The sequence below is a fragment of the Silurus aristotelis genome, assembly GCF_946808225.1.
Source record: "Silurus aristotelis genome assembly, chromosome: 19".
Classification (NCBI taxonomy): domain Eukaryota; kingdom Metazoa; phylum Chordata; class Actinopteri; order Siluriformes; family Siluridae; genus Silurus; species Silurus aristotelis.
Window position 1 is genome coordinate 21,958,174 of NC_139592.1, and position 18,513 is coordinate 21,976,686.

The 18,513-nt window shown below is 39.1% G+C and overlaps 3 protein-coding genes across 7 annotated transcripts in view; 2 read left to right on the forward strand and 1 right to left on the reverse strand.

The window, feature by feature from the left end:
- The window catches only part of LOC310715159 (AP-1 complex subunit sigma-2), a 105,859-nt gene that overhangs the window by 70,777 nt on the left and 16,569 nt on the right, over nucleotides 1-18,513 (forward strand). The gene's annotated exons all lie outside the window — the stretch shown is intronic.
- abcg2a (ATP-binding cassette, sub-family G (WHITE), member 2a) lies at nucleotides 773-16,605 on the forward strand. 3 transcript variants are annotated; one of them, XM_083521383.1, is made up of 16 exons: nucleotides 773-1,332; nucleotides 3,822-3,971; nucleotides 7,150-7,209; nucleotides 7,330-7,444; nucleotides 8,658-8,810; nucleotides 9,001-9,158; nucleotides 9,771-9,922; nucleotides 11,340-11,441; nucleotides 11,523-11,773; nucleotides 12,412-12,494; nucleotides 12,883-12,972; nucleotides 13,657-13,781; nucleotides 14,601-14,755; nucleotides 14,857-14,946; nucleotides 15,405-15,493; nucleotides 16,148-16,605. In XM_083521383.1, exons 2-16 carry the CDS (start codon nucleotides 3,841-3,843, stop codon nucleotides 16,302-16,304), a joined length of 1,911 nt encoding a protein of 636 aa, XP_083377509.1. In that variant the 5' UTR covers nucleotides 773-1,332; nucleotides 3,822-3,840; the 3' UTR covers nucleotides 16,305-16,605. The 3 variants fall into 3 exon arrangements, with proteins under 3 accessions (XP_083377509.1, XP_083377508.1, XP_083377507.1); XM_083521382.1 differs by having other exon boundaries at nucleotides 778-911; nucleotides 11,340-11,440; nucleotides 11,519-11,773; nucleotides 16,148-16,467; XM_083521381.1 differs by having other exon boundaries at nucleotides 988-1,332; nucleotides 11,340-11,440; nucleotides 11,519-11,773; nucleotides 16,148-16,467.
- gpsm2l (G protein signaling modulator 2, like) overlaps nucleotides 17,090-18,513 on the reverse strand; it is a 19,972-nt gene continuing 18,548 nt past the window's right edge. For all 3 annotated transcript variants that reach the window (XM_083521378.1, XM_083521377.1, XM_083521376.1), the window contains exons 13-14: nucleotides 18,147-18,373; nucleotides 17,090-17,896 (exon numbers count right to left, since the gene is read on the reverse strand). In XM_083521378.1, coding sequence (XP_083377504.1) covers nucleotides 17,723-17,896; nucleotides 18,147-18,373 — 401 coding nt within the window. In that variant the 3' untranslated portion in view covers nucleotides 17,090-17,722. The remainder of the gene's footprint in view (nucleotides 17,897-18,146; nucleotides 18,374-18,513) is intronic.

An 18,513-nucleotide genomic window follows, 5' to 3' on the forward strand; every position in this document is an offset into this window, starting at 1 on the left:
TGTTCCCAGTAACCAATCACTGATTACTATTGTTCCCAGTACCCAATCCCTGGTTATGATTGTTCCCAGTAACCAATCACTGATTACTATTGTTCCCAGTGACCAATTATTAATCGCATTAATCCCAGTAACCAACCACTGATGACCATTGTTTCAATTGATCAATCCCTAATTATTGTTATTCCCAGTAACCAATCACTGATTTCCAATGTCTCCAGTAACGAATTACTGGAGAACAGTAAACAATCACTGATTAGTATTTTCTAAGCGTCCAGTTATTGATAAAATTGTTCCCAGTGATCAACCACTGATTATTATTATTTACTTAAAAAATAGGAACAATTTGGGAACAAACAACTGGGAACAATCACTGATTACTATTATTCTAAGTATCCAATCGCTGATTACCATTGTTCCCAGTGACCAATCACCGATTACCATTGTTTCCAGTGATCGATTATTCATTACCATTGATTGTTTCGATTGACCGAACCCTGATTATAATTGTGGCTAATAACAAATTACTGATTACTATTTTCTTAGCAACCAATCACTGATTACTACTGTTCCCAGTAACCAATCACTGGTCACCATTGTTCCCAGTAAAATCCAGTGACAAATGAGTCAGTTTTAATAATGTTTTAATAATACTGTTATTTTTATATATATATATTTTTTTTAAAGAACAGCAAATCTTACTGTTTTTCTACACAAATAAATATGCAAATGAGCTCATGGCTTTATAGAATATAACGGCAACTTTGTGCGCATGCGTCAGCAACTTCTCCCCGAACAGACTTGTTAGAGTGGAGACTCCATGACGTTCCTCAGCTGGATCCCGTTATGGATTCATGCAGGAAAACCGGGAGACTCTGGGAGTAACCCGGGAATCTCGGTTGGCTGCTGATAAGGTTTGATCGAGCAGAGTCCAAGAAAAGTCAACACACGCGCGTGCACGCATCCTGACCCGTTTGTGTAACCCGGCGGTCTTTCCAAATCAAGCGAATCCGAATCGATACACATTCCGCGCGCACGGTATCCTATTTGATTTACCTTACATTCCCCAATATACCGGCTATGCCTCGTCCATAATTATGACGTCACACTTACGACATGACCCCTCCCATATCCTGAGCACGTGCCATCCGCTACGTCTATGTATATACATATATATATAGAGAGCGGGAAAGAGAGTTATGGTACAAATCTCTCACGCGAGAGTTGCAACTGCGCGCGTGCTCGTTTTCAAGCGCGCGCTCCGGTACCCGGTATGGTTTTATAAGGACTCACATAGGCGCGAGAGGAGCTGCACGAGCCGTTCACATCAACCAGGTGTGTTTTTTTTTTTTTTTTTTTTTTTACTGTAGATTTTGTTTTATTGAGCGGTTTAGACTATTAAACAGATGTTGGCTTTCAAAATGTTTATTTATTTGCATAATTATCATATATTCAAAACACACACACACACACGCACGCACGCGCGCGTCCCGGTACCTTCTGTTTGTAAATATCTTTGCTTTCAAAGTATTTGCATTCCTGGATTTTATTGTTTGCACAAGGAATATAATTAATAATTATTACACAAAGGCATCTACACTATTTAGACAAAAAAAAATTCCATCCATATGTGAACGTGTAAACAGTTACTACAACGTTGGAGACACGCACTAAAGCATGCAGGATGTTTTTAAATGCTGTTGCATGAACATTACCTTTCACTTGGACTAGGAGACCCAAACCTAACGTCTAACATCTAACAGTATTGGGACACCTACATTTTTCTGTTACCACAAAATTGGAGGCATGCAATTGTGTAGGATGTCTTTAGATGCTGTAGCATGAAACTAGGAAACTCCAACATGCTTCAGCATGACGGTGAAGTACACAAACCATGTACTTGAGTTAAAGTAGAGATACAGTAAGTCAAATGTGACTCCAGTAAAATTGTCCCGTTAAACTTTCACTTGGGTAAAAGTACAAAAGTATTTGCCTTTAAATGTACTTAGGTATCCAAAGTACTGTGATATTTTTTTATTGTCTATAATTTTCCTATTGTTATTTTTCTCACAGGACAAGACTCAAATGTGACTCTCAGCACACTGATCTATTATTAGAACGATATTAATAAGTCAAACACTGATATCTATGAAAATGTTCACGAGCCCAAAACCTTCTTTTTAACTACTTTAAAAAAAATAATCACGCATATAAGGTCACGTATGTCGTGGTGAGTTTGAGTTTCTTCCATCGTTTATTCCTCTCTAAATGTTCTGCTTGCTGTTGAAGTTCAGCATCAATTCATGAGTCAAAACAAGTTCAAAATGGAGTTTTACACATGAGAACGTATATTAACTTGGGCTGTAAATTGACTATATATATATTTTTATGATTATTGCTGATCGCGCTGTATGAGATGATCCCAATAAAACCGCGGCTGAATTCGATTGCCAAGTTCGATAACCGATTTGTTTTACCGCATATTGTTTTCGTTGTCATTAATGAGTATGTCGCTGACGTTACGATTTTCGCAATATTTTGCTCTCTCGTGATGGAACATCATTGTCACCAAAGACACCTCATGGCAAAGTTTAGGTGGTGGGAAATAAATCTCAGCATGCTCCGATAAGGGTCTAACATCTACCATTATTAGGATGGAATACGTTTCCAAGGCCAAAACTATGAATATCTTTATATTACATAAGGATTCTTGATAAGAATTATTTTTAGTATGTATTTATTTGAACGTTATCACAACTTTTTGCTTTATAATTCAACCAACATGAAGAATTCAGCCAACATGGCCACCTCAGATCATTAAGCTTTATTGTAATAAATGTTTTTTTTTTTTGCCCTGTTTATATCTTTGGTGTGAACAAACTACCGTGTAGCTCTAATGCAAAAGAAATTTAGGTAGAAAATTTTCATTTCATTTGTATTTGTATAGCAGCTTTACACAGATAAAGTGGTGAGAAGAAATCAAGAAGATTGTTTTTGTTGTAAGTTTGTATGTTCTCACTCCACAGTGAAAGTCTGATCCTTGGGGATGGCGTTCCATTTAAAGGTTACCCTGACTGGGTTCCATATAATATGTAATGATTACATAAGCCTGGGTCAGCTGTTCTTCTCTAAAGGGTTCCTGATTACTGAATTGGATAAGGAGTGTATATGATCTTTTGTAAAAGTTTTGGGAAAAAAAAAAAACGGATGAGGAAACTTCTTTCTATCTGCTACGTAACAAGAACCTGCAATGTTGAATGTAACTACACTATATAGACACAAGATTGAGAACACCTGAGCATAAGATTGGTGGTCCCCATTTGCTCTTCTAGTGTCCTCCACTTCTCCGGGAAGATGTTCTACTTGATTTTGGAGTGTGCTTGTGGAGATTTGTGCTGTAACCAAGTGTTCATAGAGTCAGGTAGGTGAGGTGTGGAGGCCTGGGGTCCAGTTCCAATTCATCCCTAAGTGGTTTAATAGAAGTCAGAGCTTTATAGCAGGAGATCTTCCACTCGAACCCATGAAAAGCATATCTTCATGGAGCTGGATTTGTGCACGGGGGCTTTGTCATGCAGGAGCAGTTTTGGGTCTTATGGTCTTATGGTGAAGGGAAAAATTTCATGCCATCATATCCAAAGACATTGTGTGCTTTTAACTTTGTGGTAACAGTTTGGGAAAAAGTCACATGGCTGGAAAATCAGGCATCTGAATACTTTTGTCCAATATGTACTGTATAAATACTGTTTATACAGTACATATTGGACAAAAATGTGTTTAATTTTTTTCTGTCGCACAGATTAAGATTGTATTTCCACATTTCACAGGATACCCAAAAACCGAAGCATGGATGGTATGAAGAAAGGAGGCCATGGGGCTACAGTAAGCTTCCACAACATCCACTACAGCGTCACCTGCCGGACTGGGATACTCTGCAAACAGAAGAAGACCCACAAAGACATCCTCATTGACCTCAAGTGAGTTTTATCTATTATGCTGGAAATCTATAGAGATGGTCCCAGAGTTACGACGGTTCGACTTACGATTTTTCGTTCTTACGTTGATGATAGCGATACGACAAAATTGTAAAAATACAAGCACAGCGTACAATGTGCGATACGTTGGACGCGCCGCTAGGATGAGCGTATCTCTGTGAGATGCTTCGAGGTAGAGGAATACCTATAGATAAAATTGAAACCATCACAGAAAATTGGAGGGTTTTTACTACAAATACCTTTACAATCAATCATCTGCATAAAATCTCTTTCCAAATAGTTTCCATTACAGCATGTGTTTGTAAACATCATTAAATTATAATCAAGCTAAATTGTAGAAACTTCTGATCAACAAGATTCCAAAAGTGTTCCATTGGTGCCTAATGGTATATGACATTGGTATATTTCCATTAAAACCAATAAAATTCCCATTGTTTTTTTTGTTTTTTTCCAAAGCATATTTAAAACTTTAATATTTGAGACTACGTTCGTTTCATCTGAACTTTAAATCCACACCTAAACATCCTCTTGTAAAACCTTTACACTAGTTATATATTGCGTTTATTGTCGCTCTAAGGCAGACGAGCTCAAAGTCATCGTTATGCCACAAGCAGAATCTTATGGCTGTCGTTAACTCGTCTGATAAGAGAGAAAGGGGTAAAGGTCTTGCAACAGAGCAGCAGGTTGTATAACACCACAAAGACCACGCCTTCATGTTGAGAGCGACGTCTATGACTACAGCCATGATCTTCACGACGTATCGATAGGACTTTATTGAGATGTCAGGTGGAGACCACGTCTGTTAAATAACAAAAGAACTGTTTGAGGAACCAACTTATTCTGAGCCAGAGATATTTTGTTAAATACATAAAAATATGGATTTAAAATGTCGAACATATTTGTTTTCGAATTAAATGCATCTCTTAACCACATCTAAACAAACTAACCAAAAAATAGAGTACTAAGCATCCTCAACTCTGAGCCTTACAACTCTTAAGTGAGTGAGCTGTGCTAACGAAGGCTATAATGCTAACTGGGATACTATAATGCTAACTGGTATACTGTAATGAAGGCTATAATGCTAACTGGTATACTGTAATGAAGGCTATAATGCTAACTGGGATACTGTAATGAATGCTATAATGCTAATTGGGATACAGTAATGAAGGCTATAATGCTAATTGGGATACAGTAATGAAGGCTATAATGCTAACTGGGATACTATAATGAAGGCAATAATGCTAACTGGGATACTGTAATGAAGGCTATAATGCTAACTGGGATACTGTAATGAAGGCTATAATGCTAACTGGGATACTGTAATGAAGGCTATAATGCTAACTGGGATACTGTAATGAAGGCTGCAATGCTAACTGGGATACTGTAATGAAGGCTATAATGCTAACTGGGATACTGTAATGAAGGCTGTAATGCTAATTGGGATACTGTAATAAAGGCTATAATGCTAACTGGGATACTGTAATGAAGTCTGTAATGCTAATTGAGATACAGTAATGAAGGCTATCTGAGCTAATGAGCCACATCACTAGAATTATTGGTCATACAGACCTGTGTGTGTGTGTGTGTGTGTGTGAGAAGGAGATTTCAAATGACTATAAACGAACACTGAGCACAGCTTCATGTGTGTATATTTAGTTCTACAAATACGGAGACGTGACTCTACACACAGTAGCTTGGACCCTCACAGTCAGGATGTATTACCCTTTACACAGTTGCTTATTCATGTGCCCACACACTCACACACACACACACACACACACACACACACACACCTGGGATTGTATATTTTTTCCTGCTCACACATGGAAACAATAGAAAATAGCAGTTCTCCTGCTGGGTGTTATGTAAGGTCGTGAAACATCAATAATAACACACACACACACACTGGTTATTGTTCAGCTGTACATGAGTCGTGAGAAAGATGTGTGTTTAGATTTTTCATTGGCTTTAAAAAGTGTGTGTTGTTTAAAAAGGCCACCGACTCCTATCTAGTCTTTATGATGAAGCATTACACAACCTCATGCTCTAAATTAAGCAATCACTGACTCGAGGAGCTCTGACATGAATCAGCCATTTGTCTAATCATGAGTGTGATGTGTCGAGGCTGTTTCTGTTCTGAACACTCATGCTAGCTCAACATTACACAGCAGAATGCGTAAGGAAGTTGCATGCTGTTTTCTACGCAGCTTTTTTTTTTCCTCCCTGTGACTCCCCTGATCTGAAAAATAAAACAGATTTGTAAAACTCGTCGGGACCTTTTTTTTTTGTCCATTAAAATGCATTAAATTATTCCCAATAGTTTATTCTCTCCATTTCATAGCGTTTGCTTCAAATAGTGTCTGTTTACATTGGGGTTTTTAATCCAATCAGATTTCAGCAGTCATGTTGTGTATAAAATAGTGATTATATATATTCCCACTCAAGTAAAAATACTATGATGTCAATGAAATTTTACTTGAGTATGTGTAAAGTTGGCGTTCTTATAAATCTACTAAAGTAAAAGTAAAAAGTGGCTCATTGCAAATTTACCCTTTTTTATTTAAATTTATTTTAAACGGAGTGAGGGGGGGGGGGATTCTAGTGTAGTTCAAAAAGGACAAAAATCTCAAACTAGCTGTTTTTACTTGAAGTGCAATAAGAAAAAATACAGTAAATAAAAGAAATAAAAAAACACTACAGTCTATGACTTGTAAATGTAATACTTGAAGAAAAAAAAAATTAAACATGCTTAAGTAAATGTAAACTTCCTTATTTTAAAAGCTACTTCAAATAGAAGTACCAAAAAACTACTGAATTACAATAAAGTGAGTAAATGTAATTCGTTACTTTGGGGTTAAAAGTTTTCTCCTAAGGAAATGTATTGATTTGATATGAATTTTGTGAAGCCCATCATAATGCCAGGTAGAATTTGGCAGATGTCCCTGTAACTTTGCTACAGTACAGGGGACGGGGTTTTTTTTTTTTTTTAAAAGACTATTCGATCACTTTTATTGTGTCCAAATTGACCAGAATGATTGAACTCCCAAATCTGAACAGTACTTGAAGCAGAACACGCTTGGAGCAGCGCACTAACCACCCCTACACTGTATACATGACTTAGCCACGCTAACTTCACTTTTACGTGTTTTACTTTATTTAGTGGAATAATGAAGCCTGGACTGAACGCCATACTGGGGGCCACAGGCAGTGGGAAGTCCTCGTAAGTGTTTTCCTTTCCTTTTTTTTTTTTTTTTACATTGTGTTAATCTGTGTGTAGTGTTACGGCCAGTCGGTTTGCTGTTTTGAGTTTTTGTGTGTGTGTGTGTGTGTGCACATGAAGTTTTTTGGATGTGCTAGCGGCGAGGAAGGATCCCAAAGGACTGACTGGAGAGGTGCTGATAGATGGAGCACCACAACCGCCCAACTTTAAATGTCTGTCTGGATATGTAGTACAGGTGGGTACATCTTTGTCTATTTGTCTGGTTTTCTCAGCCTCTTTCTTTCTGTGTCTCAGTGTCTGTCCATCAGTGTTTCTGTTTGTCTCTTTCCCTTTTCTATGTGTCTGTTTGTCTTTCTCTCTTTTTTCTTTGTCTATCGGTCTGTCTTTCTTTTTCTGTGTCTCACTGAACATCAGTGTGTGTGTCTGTGTGTGTGTGTCTGTGTGTGTGTGTCTGTGTGTGTGTGTCTGTGTGTGTGTGTCTGTGTGTGTGTCTGTCTGTCTGTCTGTCTGTCTGTCTGTCTGTCTGTCTGTCTCTCTCTCTCTCTCTCTCTCTCTATCTCTATCTCTCTATTGCACACACACACACACACACACACACACACACACACACACACACACACGTAGTATCACATCCTCATAATGTTCCAGCACTTATCATCTTTCTTCCTTGTTTTTCACATTTGCTCCTCATTTACACAATTCCCAATCAAAATTGCTGAATGTAGTTTTGTTTCTCAGCAATCATGTGTAAATGGGAAGTTGTTGCGTCTCCAGTCATTAAATTATTTAAACGGAAAGTCTGAGCGGTGATCTCGCTCAGCCTTTTCATACGCACCATGACTAAACAAATTATGACTGTAAGACCGACCCGGCCATGCTAAAGCGACGTTAGCCGGTTAGCTTTGCGCAGTATCGCTACGCTTTAGCGTTCGCTTCATGAATAATTAACCTTTTAACTAAAAGGTTGTTTATTGAGATAAGCATCCTGAATGCTATGAGTATGCAGTAGCAGGAAACTTTCAGACCCAAACCTGTTCCAGCAGTATGAAGATCTGCTTTTCATGGGTTGGAGTGGAAGATTCTCTGTTGTAGCGCTCCAGCACTTTTAAACACCTTTGGGATGAATGTGACCTCTGACTGCATCCCAGACCCTCCTCACCTACAGTACATCAGTTCCTGACTTTACTACCACCCTTGTGGCTGAATGAATCTCGACAAATCTTCACGAACACATTCCAAAATTTAGTGGAACATCTTTGCAGAAGAGTGGAGGTTTTTTTTTAACAGCAATAGTGTACTAAATGTGGAATGGGATGTTCAGAAAGCACACAATCTTATGGCCAGGTGTCACCAACATTTGTCCATATAGGCGATATTTAATTTGATTATTATTGAACATATACTAATTGTTGAACACACACACCTTTTGATATGTGTGTGTTGTTCAGGACGATGTGGTGATGGGAACACTGACCGTGAGAGAGAATCTACGCTTCTCGGCAGCTTTAAGACTTCCGACATCTATCAGTCAGAAGGAGAAGGAGGAGAAAGTGCAGCGACTGATTGATGAGCTCGGGCTGACTAAAGTAGCTGACTCAAGGGTAGGCCATTTCTCACAAACACACACACACAAGCGCAAACGATTGCGCAACAGCCCCACCAACAGCCATAAGAAAATGACACAGAATGGTATGAGGAAATTATTCCAGAGAAATAACTGCTTTACTTCAGACAGACCTGAGTTTAATGGGCGGGACTTTGATTGTCTCTGATTGGCTGTTTGACCAACAGGTGGGCACCCAACTGATTCGTGGAATTTCGGGAGGTGAGAGAAAGAGGACCAACATCGGCATGGAGCTCATCATCGATCCGTCCGTTCTCTTCTTGGATGAGCCAACGACCGGTCTGGATGCTAGCACGGCTAACTCTGTACTATCCCTATTAAAGAGGTGTGTGTGTATAAACACACACACACACACATGCTCTCACACACATGCACACAAACAAACTTGCATACATTGCCCATTCGATTTATAATATTCTGTATGTATAAACATTAGGGATGCAAAGGGATGGAAAATCTCTGGTAAATTTCCAGAAACTTTTCATGGGAACTTTCCAGTAGAATTTTGGAAATATTCCAATTTGGAAACTTCCAGGTATTTATAAGAAATTGGGGTAAATTTAAATAATCTGTATCATATTTATGTATGTATATGATACATTATCATATACATACATAAATATGATACAGATTATTTAAATTTACCCCAATTTCTTATAAATACCTGGAAGTTTCCAAGGAAAGTTTCTGGAAATTTACCAGAGATTTTTCAGGGGGCGTGGCCTCAGTAGCCCTGCAGTAAGTGTGCTGTGTGCATTGATGAATGTGCAGGATAGAAACTGGAATTGCATTCAATCTGGTTGTTTTAACTCCCAGTCAATTTCCATGGAAAGTTCCAGTGTTGAAAATTCCTGGAGATTGGCAACCCTAATGAACATGCACAAACTGAGAGTATGTGGCTGTAGCGAGTTCCTCTCATTGTTCTCCGTGTTAACAGGATGTCTGCTCACGGCCGGACCATCATCCTGTCTATCCACCAGCCACGCTACTCCATTTACCGGCTGTTCGATTCCCTCACCCTGCTGGCGGCAGGAAGGCAGGTTTACCATGGGCCTGCTCGGAGTGCACTGCAGTACTTCAGTGACATCGGTGCGTCATCACACACACAACGGATCATCATATCAGAATATCTTCATAGTGCCTCTGATACACATTTATAGAATATAACTAGACTATGTGTTCAAGAAAAGTCAAGTCAGTGATGTAGGTGAGAAGGCCTGTGGTGCTCTCAGGGTTCCAATTAATCCCAAAGATGTTCATTAGGGTTGAGGTCAGAGCTCTATAACAGGAGATATTCCACACACCACCAAACCTTGCGTAACCTCAGGGCATGGTCCTGAAGACTCCTATAAGGGTTTGTGTCAATGCGTAAATTGTTTTTGCGTTTTTTCACAATTTTTAGCTCCAATGTTTTATCTATTAGAGGTTTTGAAATCAGGGTAGGCTTTTTTTCCTGCCATGCTAACAAGGATTGAACGAACTTTAGATAAGCATTTTTCTGTTCTGTTTTTTTTTTTTTATTACAGTACTGTGAATGTTTTTGGGTCAATGCGTGACCTCAGTGAGCTGCACCTTCACAGATATGCTACAATGATAAGTTTAGAGAAAGAGATTCAAGAGTGATTGGGGTGTCACTGATTATGTGTATGCTTTAACCACGAACAGTGGGTTTTAATAGTAACGGTAAGGTGTCGCAAGCGTGTTAGAGCATGTTATTGTAACTTTTAATCAGTAGGTGGCAGTGGCATTTCGTTACCCAGCAGTCGTGGTTCTGAAATTTTGTGTCCATGTGCTAATTGCTGAGATTCTTCCTGTTTGGTGGCTTCATGGACAGATTCATTGGTCCATTCCTGGCAAACCTTATGGAATATTCAGAATTGTTTTATATGTATTGTCCAGGTTGATGTGCTGGTGGTTTACACCAAATTTGGCACTGATCGGAATTTGAATGATTGAGTTTTCGCTTCAGCATAATTCAGGTAATTGTAGGAAAATGAGAACTGTGGATTTCATACAAACTCTGGTTCAGACAATGGTGAAGTGTGCACCTAGCCAGAAGACGAGGAAGAATACCAGTTGGGTGCCTACAAACATTTAGTACTTGACTCTTAATGAAAGGTACAAACAAAAATGGATTTATAATTTTTATTTTAGTGTATTTTTACTGAATGAAGTACAATTTATAGGGTATAAAATGTCTCTTTTCCACAAAAATTCTCATACAACACAAAAATACAAGCAAAACAACGTAGGATTTCTTATTGTCTTTCAATTTATAATCTGACAATTGATATGTATGTGAACTGTGACAGTTGAGGGGGGGTGTTATACTCCCACCTAATATATATATCAAAATAACAAAAAAATTTACCACACAATTCAACTGTGAATGATACAAATCTATAACGGAGCATATAAACTATACTGGGTATTAAATGGGTACTGGGGTTAAAAAGATTTCTGCTGTTAAGAACAAAAATGCGAATAGATTTGTTGTGTGTTTTAGGCTTCAGCTGTGAACCTCATAACAACCCCGCTGACTTCTTCCTGGATGTCATTAATGGAGATTATACTGCTCTGTCTCAAGACAAACTGGAGGATAATGCAGGTTTGTCGCACTCTATTTTTATAGACACGCACATCGATCATTGAAATATGCTCGAATAGTTTTTCTTTGTGTGCGTGGCAGAACCGGATCAGAAGCAGAACGCACCGGACCGTCAGCCCATCGAGGACCGTCTGGTGCAGGAGTACAAGCAGTGGTCGCACTACAAGCAGACCAAAGACGAGCTGGAGGAGATCACTCAGGGCCGGAATTACGACAACCGGCCCAAATCCCGCACCGTCACCTACAGCACGTCTTTCGGCCACCAGTTCAAATGGGTGCTAAGGAGGACGTTCCGCAACCTGATGCTCAACCCACAGACCTCCTTCGCTCAGGTGAGTGGCTTTTTTAGCAAGTACGCATGCGGGAAGGTGAGACTTCGAAGCGGTTAGTAACTGACATCAACGTACATTCATGTTCACTTTATTATCCGCTTTATGGATGAAATGATTGAGACACTGGACATTTCCAGCCTTATGTGGTGATGAAGTGACAGTTGAGGGGGGTTCTTACATACACTAAATGGACAAGTATTGGGACACCAAATTTTTTTGGGACACCAAATTTTTTCCCCCCAGCTATATGTGGTTCCTCCTCAAAATGTTACCAGAAAGCTGGAGGCACACAATTGTAGAGGACGTCTGAATTTTTAATCTAGGAGACCACGCTCATGTGCATCTGCAGGAAGATTTAGTTTACATGGGCTGGAGTGTAAGATCTTGAGTGCTCTGCTATAAAGCTCTGACTTCAACCATTATAAACACCTTTGTGATAAAATAGAACAGCACACCAGGCCTTCTCATGCTAGTGCAGGAGGGCTCAAAAGTTTGGGGTGCGGCCCACTAGTGGCGAATAAAGACATTACAGGTGTGGCGCAATGTACGGCAGGATTTATATAAATTTTTTTTTTTTTACTATATTAATCTTTATTAAACCTGCAGCACTCGGTTATGTTTTTTTTTTTCCCCTCCAGGTCGGCGTGACTCTTTTCTTAGCTCTGATCGTCGGGGCCATCTTTTTCAGCGTGCCAAACAATTCAAGTGGAATCCAGAACAGGTGAGGAAAAAAAAAGACCTGACAACTGTTAGTTTAATTTACATATGAGAAAGTCTTTGGATTCTAAATACCAGATAAAAGAATGGCCAAAAGAATGAATGATTGATGAGTGTTTTGAGCTCTTCACTATTAAATGGTGACTTGGATGCTCCGCCTACTTTCTCCTATTTTGCAGTAGTAGTCTGCATCATCTGTTTGTGCTCAGGTGATCGATTTCTGTGAGAAGAAATGGAGTCTATAATGGCGTGTGTATATAAAGATCTAGCGGATTGAGTACTGGATCTTCTTCCAGCACAAAACAAACACTACTTTTTTGGTTTGTTTATAGTATTTAATTCAATTTTAGTGTATCTGACTGTGGTGTGTGTTATGTTTTGTTGGATCACAGAATGGGCGCCTTGTTCTTCATCACCACCAACCAGTGTTTCGGCTCGCTGTCCTCTGCTGAACTCTTCATCACAGAGCGCAAGCTCTTCCTGTGAGTGGAGAAAAAACCTGACACACTTCATTACATGAGTAGATGAAATCTAGGAGCAGCTTTGTGGAGAAGTGCCTGTAGAGTTGTTCTTCCACAGAGACCCAGTCGGAGTGATTTAGACTCGATGATAAATTATATATATATGCTTTCCTGCACTGTTAAAAAAAAAATGCCTTATGCCTTTCATTTATCTATTTGACAGTCAAATATTAAAAGCACTTTACAAATAAAATAGAATTAAAACTAATGAAGAATCATATATACTGTCTGGGACACCTGACCAGTTACTTAAACTAGGAGACCCAAATCTGTTCCAGCATGACCATGTGCCCCATGAAGCTCTGCTGTACATGGGTTGGAGTGGAAGATATTAAGTGGTCTGCTATAGAGCTCTGACCTCAAGCCTATTAGAGCTTTAACTGCACCCCAGACCTCCTCCCCTCACCTACATCAGTACCTGACTTTAACACTCATAAACCTGAAGGAGCAAATCTCCACAATCTAATGCAACATTTTCCCAGAAGTGTGGAGGTTTATATCAACAGCAAATTGGGACTAAATGTGGACTGGGATGTTCAAAAAGCCAACACAAATCTAATAGTCAGGTGTCCACAAGCTTTTGTCCATATTATGTATTTCCGGACATTAGGAGTAAAACGGTTTCTTCTCTCGCTTCCTGTACAGACACGAGTATGTTAGTGGTTATTACAGAGTGTCGGTGTACTTCCTGTGTAAGCTGCTCTCGGATATTCTCACGCTGCGCACAGTTCCAGCCATCATCTTCAGCTCGGTGGCCTACTGGATGATCGGTAACACACACACACACACATTATACACACACACACATTATATACACACACACAATTCCTAATCTTAAGGTCAGTGACTAAAAGGAAAAGATTGGCTTTGTTTATCTTAAAAAAATACTGTATCATTTATAAAAAAGTAAATGAGGAAAAAAAGATTCATGGCCAAATAGACAAATAGTTGATTAATGTGAAGTAAATAATTGTTAAAATTGGTGCAAGTTATTTTTTTTGTACAATAATTAATATAATCATAAAAAATACAAAAAAGACATTTGGCCTCAATTTTATTTTAAACTAAACAAAAAGTCTATTTGTCTTTGCTCAGTCTCACCATTGCTGCTACAGGCTTTACCCCCCCCCCCTACAGGCTTCACACTGACATTACACTCTGTACAGGAATAAGACACTTTCCACAAATATTGTATCTTTTTATTAGTTCATATTTATATCAATAAAATTGAGAAATTTAATAAATATTTTATTTAAATATAAATAGTTTATCTATTACACAAGCATTGGTCCCCTTGTGGTAGAAATCAATGTTCTCATCATTCCATTATTCCTGAAGTATAATTTTTTTTTAGTACAAAAGATCTTATAGTAGTTTCAGCTTTATAAAATATTTTGATATGAAGGTTTTCTGTAGTGTGTGTGTGTGTGTCTGAGTTTATAGCCCGCTGGTGGAATAACAGAATAGCTCTTAAGAATTCAAGCTTCACAAGCTAATACATAAAAAAATTTTTTTATTATTTTTTATTGTACTGGATTAGAGCTTAATTTTATATATTACATACTGAATTCTTTTGCCCCAATCGCCAGGGTTCAAAGTGGATACAGGATCGTTTTTTTTCTTCATGTTCACTGTTGCCATGACCGCGTACACCGCGACATCCATGGTGATGGCCATTTCGGCCGATCAGAACGTGGTGGCCATCGCCAACATCTACATGACCATCAGCTTTGTGTTCATGATGGTACAAATTCACACACTGCCTACTATAATTTCTCCTGCATGTAAACCCAGATTCAGTATCATTACTTATCAGACTTTTTCTCACTTTTTGTTCGTGTTCAGATTTTCTCAGGCTTGTTGGTGAATTTGCCGAGCATTGCTGACTGGCTAAACTGGCTAAAATACTTCAGCATTCCCCGCTATGGCCTTACGGTAAGTTAGCACGCAGCTCTAATGCTAAAAAACTATTTTCATTAACATCAATGTACAGTGTGGCACATTCAACTCATCCTTAGTAGCTGCCTGGTCGGGCCTGTGGTTGTTTTAATTAGTTCGGTTGCCAGGTGGTGCTCTATAAAGTCATGCCACCCAAACCACTTCACTAGCATATACACTGGCTAGTGTTGGATCGATACCTTTTTTTTTTTTTTTTTGGAGTAAATGGCAATTCTTTTAGTTAAGACGTAATTTGGCTTCCTGGTATTTGAATTAACACCTGAGCTTCACACTTAAATCTTTAATCTTTTTCTTTTTAAATAGTTTAATCCCAATATATTTTTCCTCACAAAGTCCTTTTTGGTTGCTGTAAGTCTTGATCCAGAGAGTCTGATTTGTGTATGTATATAATAGATGGAGAATGATGGGGGGTGTGTGTGTGTGTGTGTTTTCAGGGTCTCCTGGTGAACGAGTTTGTTGGGCTGGAATTCTGTGACCCTCCAACAACTCTGCCTCCTCACTTCAATATCACTATAGGAACCAAGTAAGTAAAACTACTGGATTCGTAAGTCTAATCATGTGTCTAATCTAAATTGGACAAAAGTTTGTGGACACCTGAGCATTAAATTGGTATAATTCATCCCACTCCACATTTTGCAGTCATAATAACCTCCAATCTTTTGGAAAGCTGTTCCACTAGATTCTGTGGAGATTCATTCAGCCACAAGGGTGTTAGTAAAGTCAGGTACTGATGTAGGTTCAGTAGGGTTGAGGTACAGAGCAGTATAGCAGGAGATACAGAGCTGTATAGCAGGAGATCTTCCATTCCAACCTATTTAAAGCAGATCCTCAGTTTGTCTCAGTTCAACTGAAGGAAAATTTCATACCACCACATCCACAGACGTCCAGTATAATTGTGCACTCTTCCAATTTTGTGGGAACAGTTTGAAGAACTACTACATATGGCTGTAAAAGTCAGGTGTCCCAACACTTGTGTCAATATACAGTATGTTTATATTTTTCCTCAGGTAGCACAAAACGTACACATTTAAAAGGTTCTAGCACCTAAATTCGATTATATTAATTGCAGATGAAGTTTTGTTTCATTAAAGCAGAGTTCAGTGTAACACCAGAACAAGTGCATTTTAGTGTTGAAATTGAGCACAATATTCCAATATCTAACATTTCTACTGTACAGTTCCAGCTGTACGACCGGAGAGAGATTTCTGACGGCGCAGGGCATTGACTATTCCACCTGGGGCATGTGGCAGAATATCGTGGCTCTGGGCTGCATGATCGTCATCTTCCTGAGTATCGCATACCTCAAACTGCGCCTAATTAAGAAATTCACATAGATGGATGCGCACACACATTTACACTGGGTTTCGAGTTGTTCAATGACAGTGTTTTCTCCCTTTATTACATTGAGCGCTAATTATTTTACTTCTTAAGCCCTGCTTCATGATTAGCTCCGCCCCCTCAATCCCACCTTCCTTTTCCTTAAAGCTTTCCCAAATTTCAACAGTTTTCAAATGCATGTTTTCTTAAAACATGCATTTATTCTCCAAAGCACTTGAACAGTATTTCCGCCTGGTTTATCCTCTACACAAAATCCTCCATTATAGTTTTTTGGGTTCCAATTATTATAAAAATAAAGCATTTTTTTTATTTATGCAGGAAAATAACTATGCAACATTTGCTGATTATTTGTACTCATTTATATATATATATACAGAAATGAGAGCATGATTGTTGTCCTGCACATAAGTTAATTGTTCCTATGTACTTATGAAAATTTTGTTCATGCAATTTTTTTTTTTTTATTAAAAAAAATTCCAATTTGAAGCTGCTTCCAATAATTAAAGCACATTTTTCACAAGCTTAACTCTCGTGGAACAAAACTCGAGCCCTGATTACTGACTGTATTATAGACACTTGTGTTTGGGAATAAAAAGAAAAAAAACCCTCATTTTATATTAAGTGACTGTTGTAAAAAAAAATTAAAAAGAATGTTTTTTTTAATAATAAAATGTTTTTTTCCGGAAAATGTTCGTGAGTGCGCCTCCAGCCAATCAAAGTCCTTACAAAGTAGATAAATGATTTTAGCACATACAATCAACAAACGCACGATGTTTCGTAATGAAGTTTTAGGTAAAGTCCAGGTTTTATTACCGTTTTCCGAAACATACGAAAAACAGACAAGCGACTAATCACATGAATTCATTTCAAAGTTTCTAAAGATGAAAAGTACCTGTTTTTTTTTTTTTTTTTTTATTTTAAAAAAAAAATCTAAAACAATTTCTAAAGTTAGTAACAGTTAAGCTTTATACAGACTTATGAAATATTATTATATATATATATAAAAACACAGATCATGATGTAGAACGGCTAGGAAGCTGTCAGGAGAGCTGAATCATCGAGATTGAAGTCAGTGTAAAAAATAACCCTGAGGACGAGCCGATGGGGAGAAAGGATTTGAGAAACAGGTTGATGCAGCACTGATGCGGTACAGCAAGACGAGGGGAATTCCGAGCTAAAAACTGAACCTAACTACGTTTAGTGATGGCGGTGTGGAAGTGAGCCGATGCCGTACTGACCTGCAGCCGTACTGACGGGATGCTCCTTTACCGCTCCAAGTTTATATAGAGAGAAACGGGACAAGAGTCCGACGCCGCAACTCCAAGAGAAGATTTCTGGCTCGTTTTATTTGTTTGTGGAGAAAACCTTGCCGGTTAGGAAGAACCGGGTGACTCGACACGTCTCCATCACGGCTTCAGTCAGGGTTCAGCGGCGTGGGTCCGGGGTCGGAGGGCAGATTGACGCGCTGCTCGTCCATGCGTTTGGCCTGCGAGCGCAGGATGAGGCTGAAGAAGTCTTCATCTGGGACCGTGGGTCCTCGCGTCGGGGGAGGCGGAGGAGCACACCTTTGATCGTCGAGCCGGGAACCCTGGGATAACACCGATAACATCAGGGACTTTATGAGGGTGTGAGTGACAGAAATACATTTACGTAGAGGATTCGTATTTTTGGAAGGGCTGCGTATCGATATATGATACAATATTGCAAGCAAATCGATGTGTTTCCTATTTTGGGAAATCTGTCATTAAGAACACACCACCGAAATAAACACACCACCGCATGCGTCTTTCTTAATTGTGGGAATCAATATTCTACTACACCCCAAATTTTGTTCTGACCTGGCACTTGATGAGTATGTCGAAGAAGTCGTCGTCCGGCTCCTTGCTGTCAGCGCTGGCGATGAGCTGACTCAGCATGGCCTGGCTGTTGTTCTGGTCCAGCAGTAACCCCGGCAGCGCGCTCATGCTCGCCCGCTGCTCGTCCAGTCGCCGGTTTTGGGAGCTGGCCAACAGGTCCAGGAAGTGGCCGGGCTGAGCCGAAGCCGCCTCTTCGGATGTTGAAATAGCTACAAATGTAAGGACGAGGAAGATATATTAGGCCATATTGAGGAAAAAAAAGATTTAGCTGTAATTTGGTAGAGAAAGAATGGAAGTAGGAACAGCATTGAGATGTTTTACCCTTTAGGATTATATACCACCCCCTTAC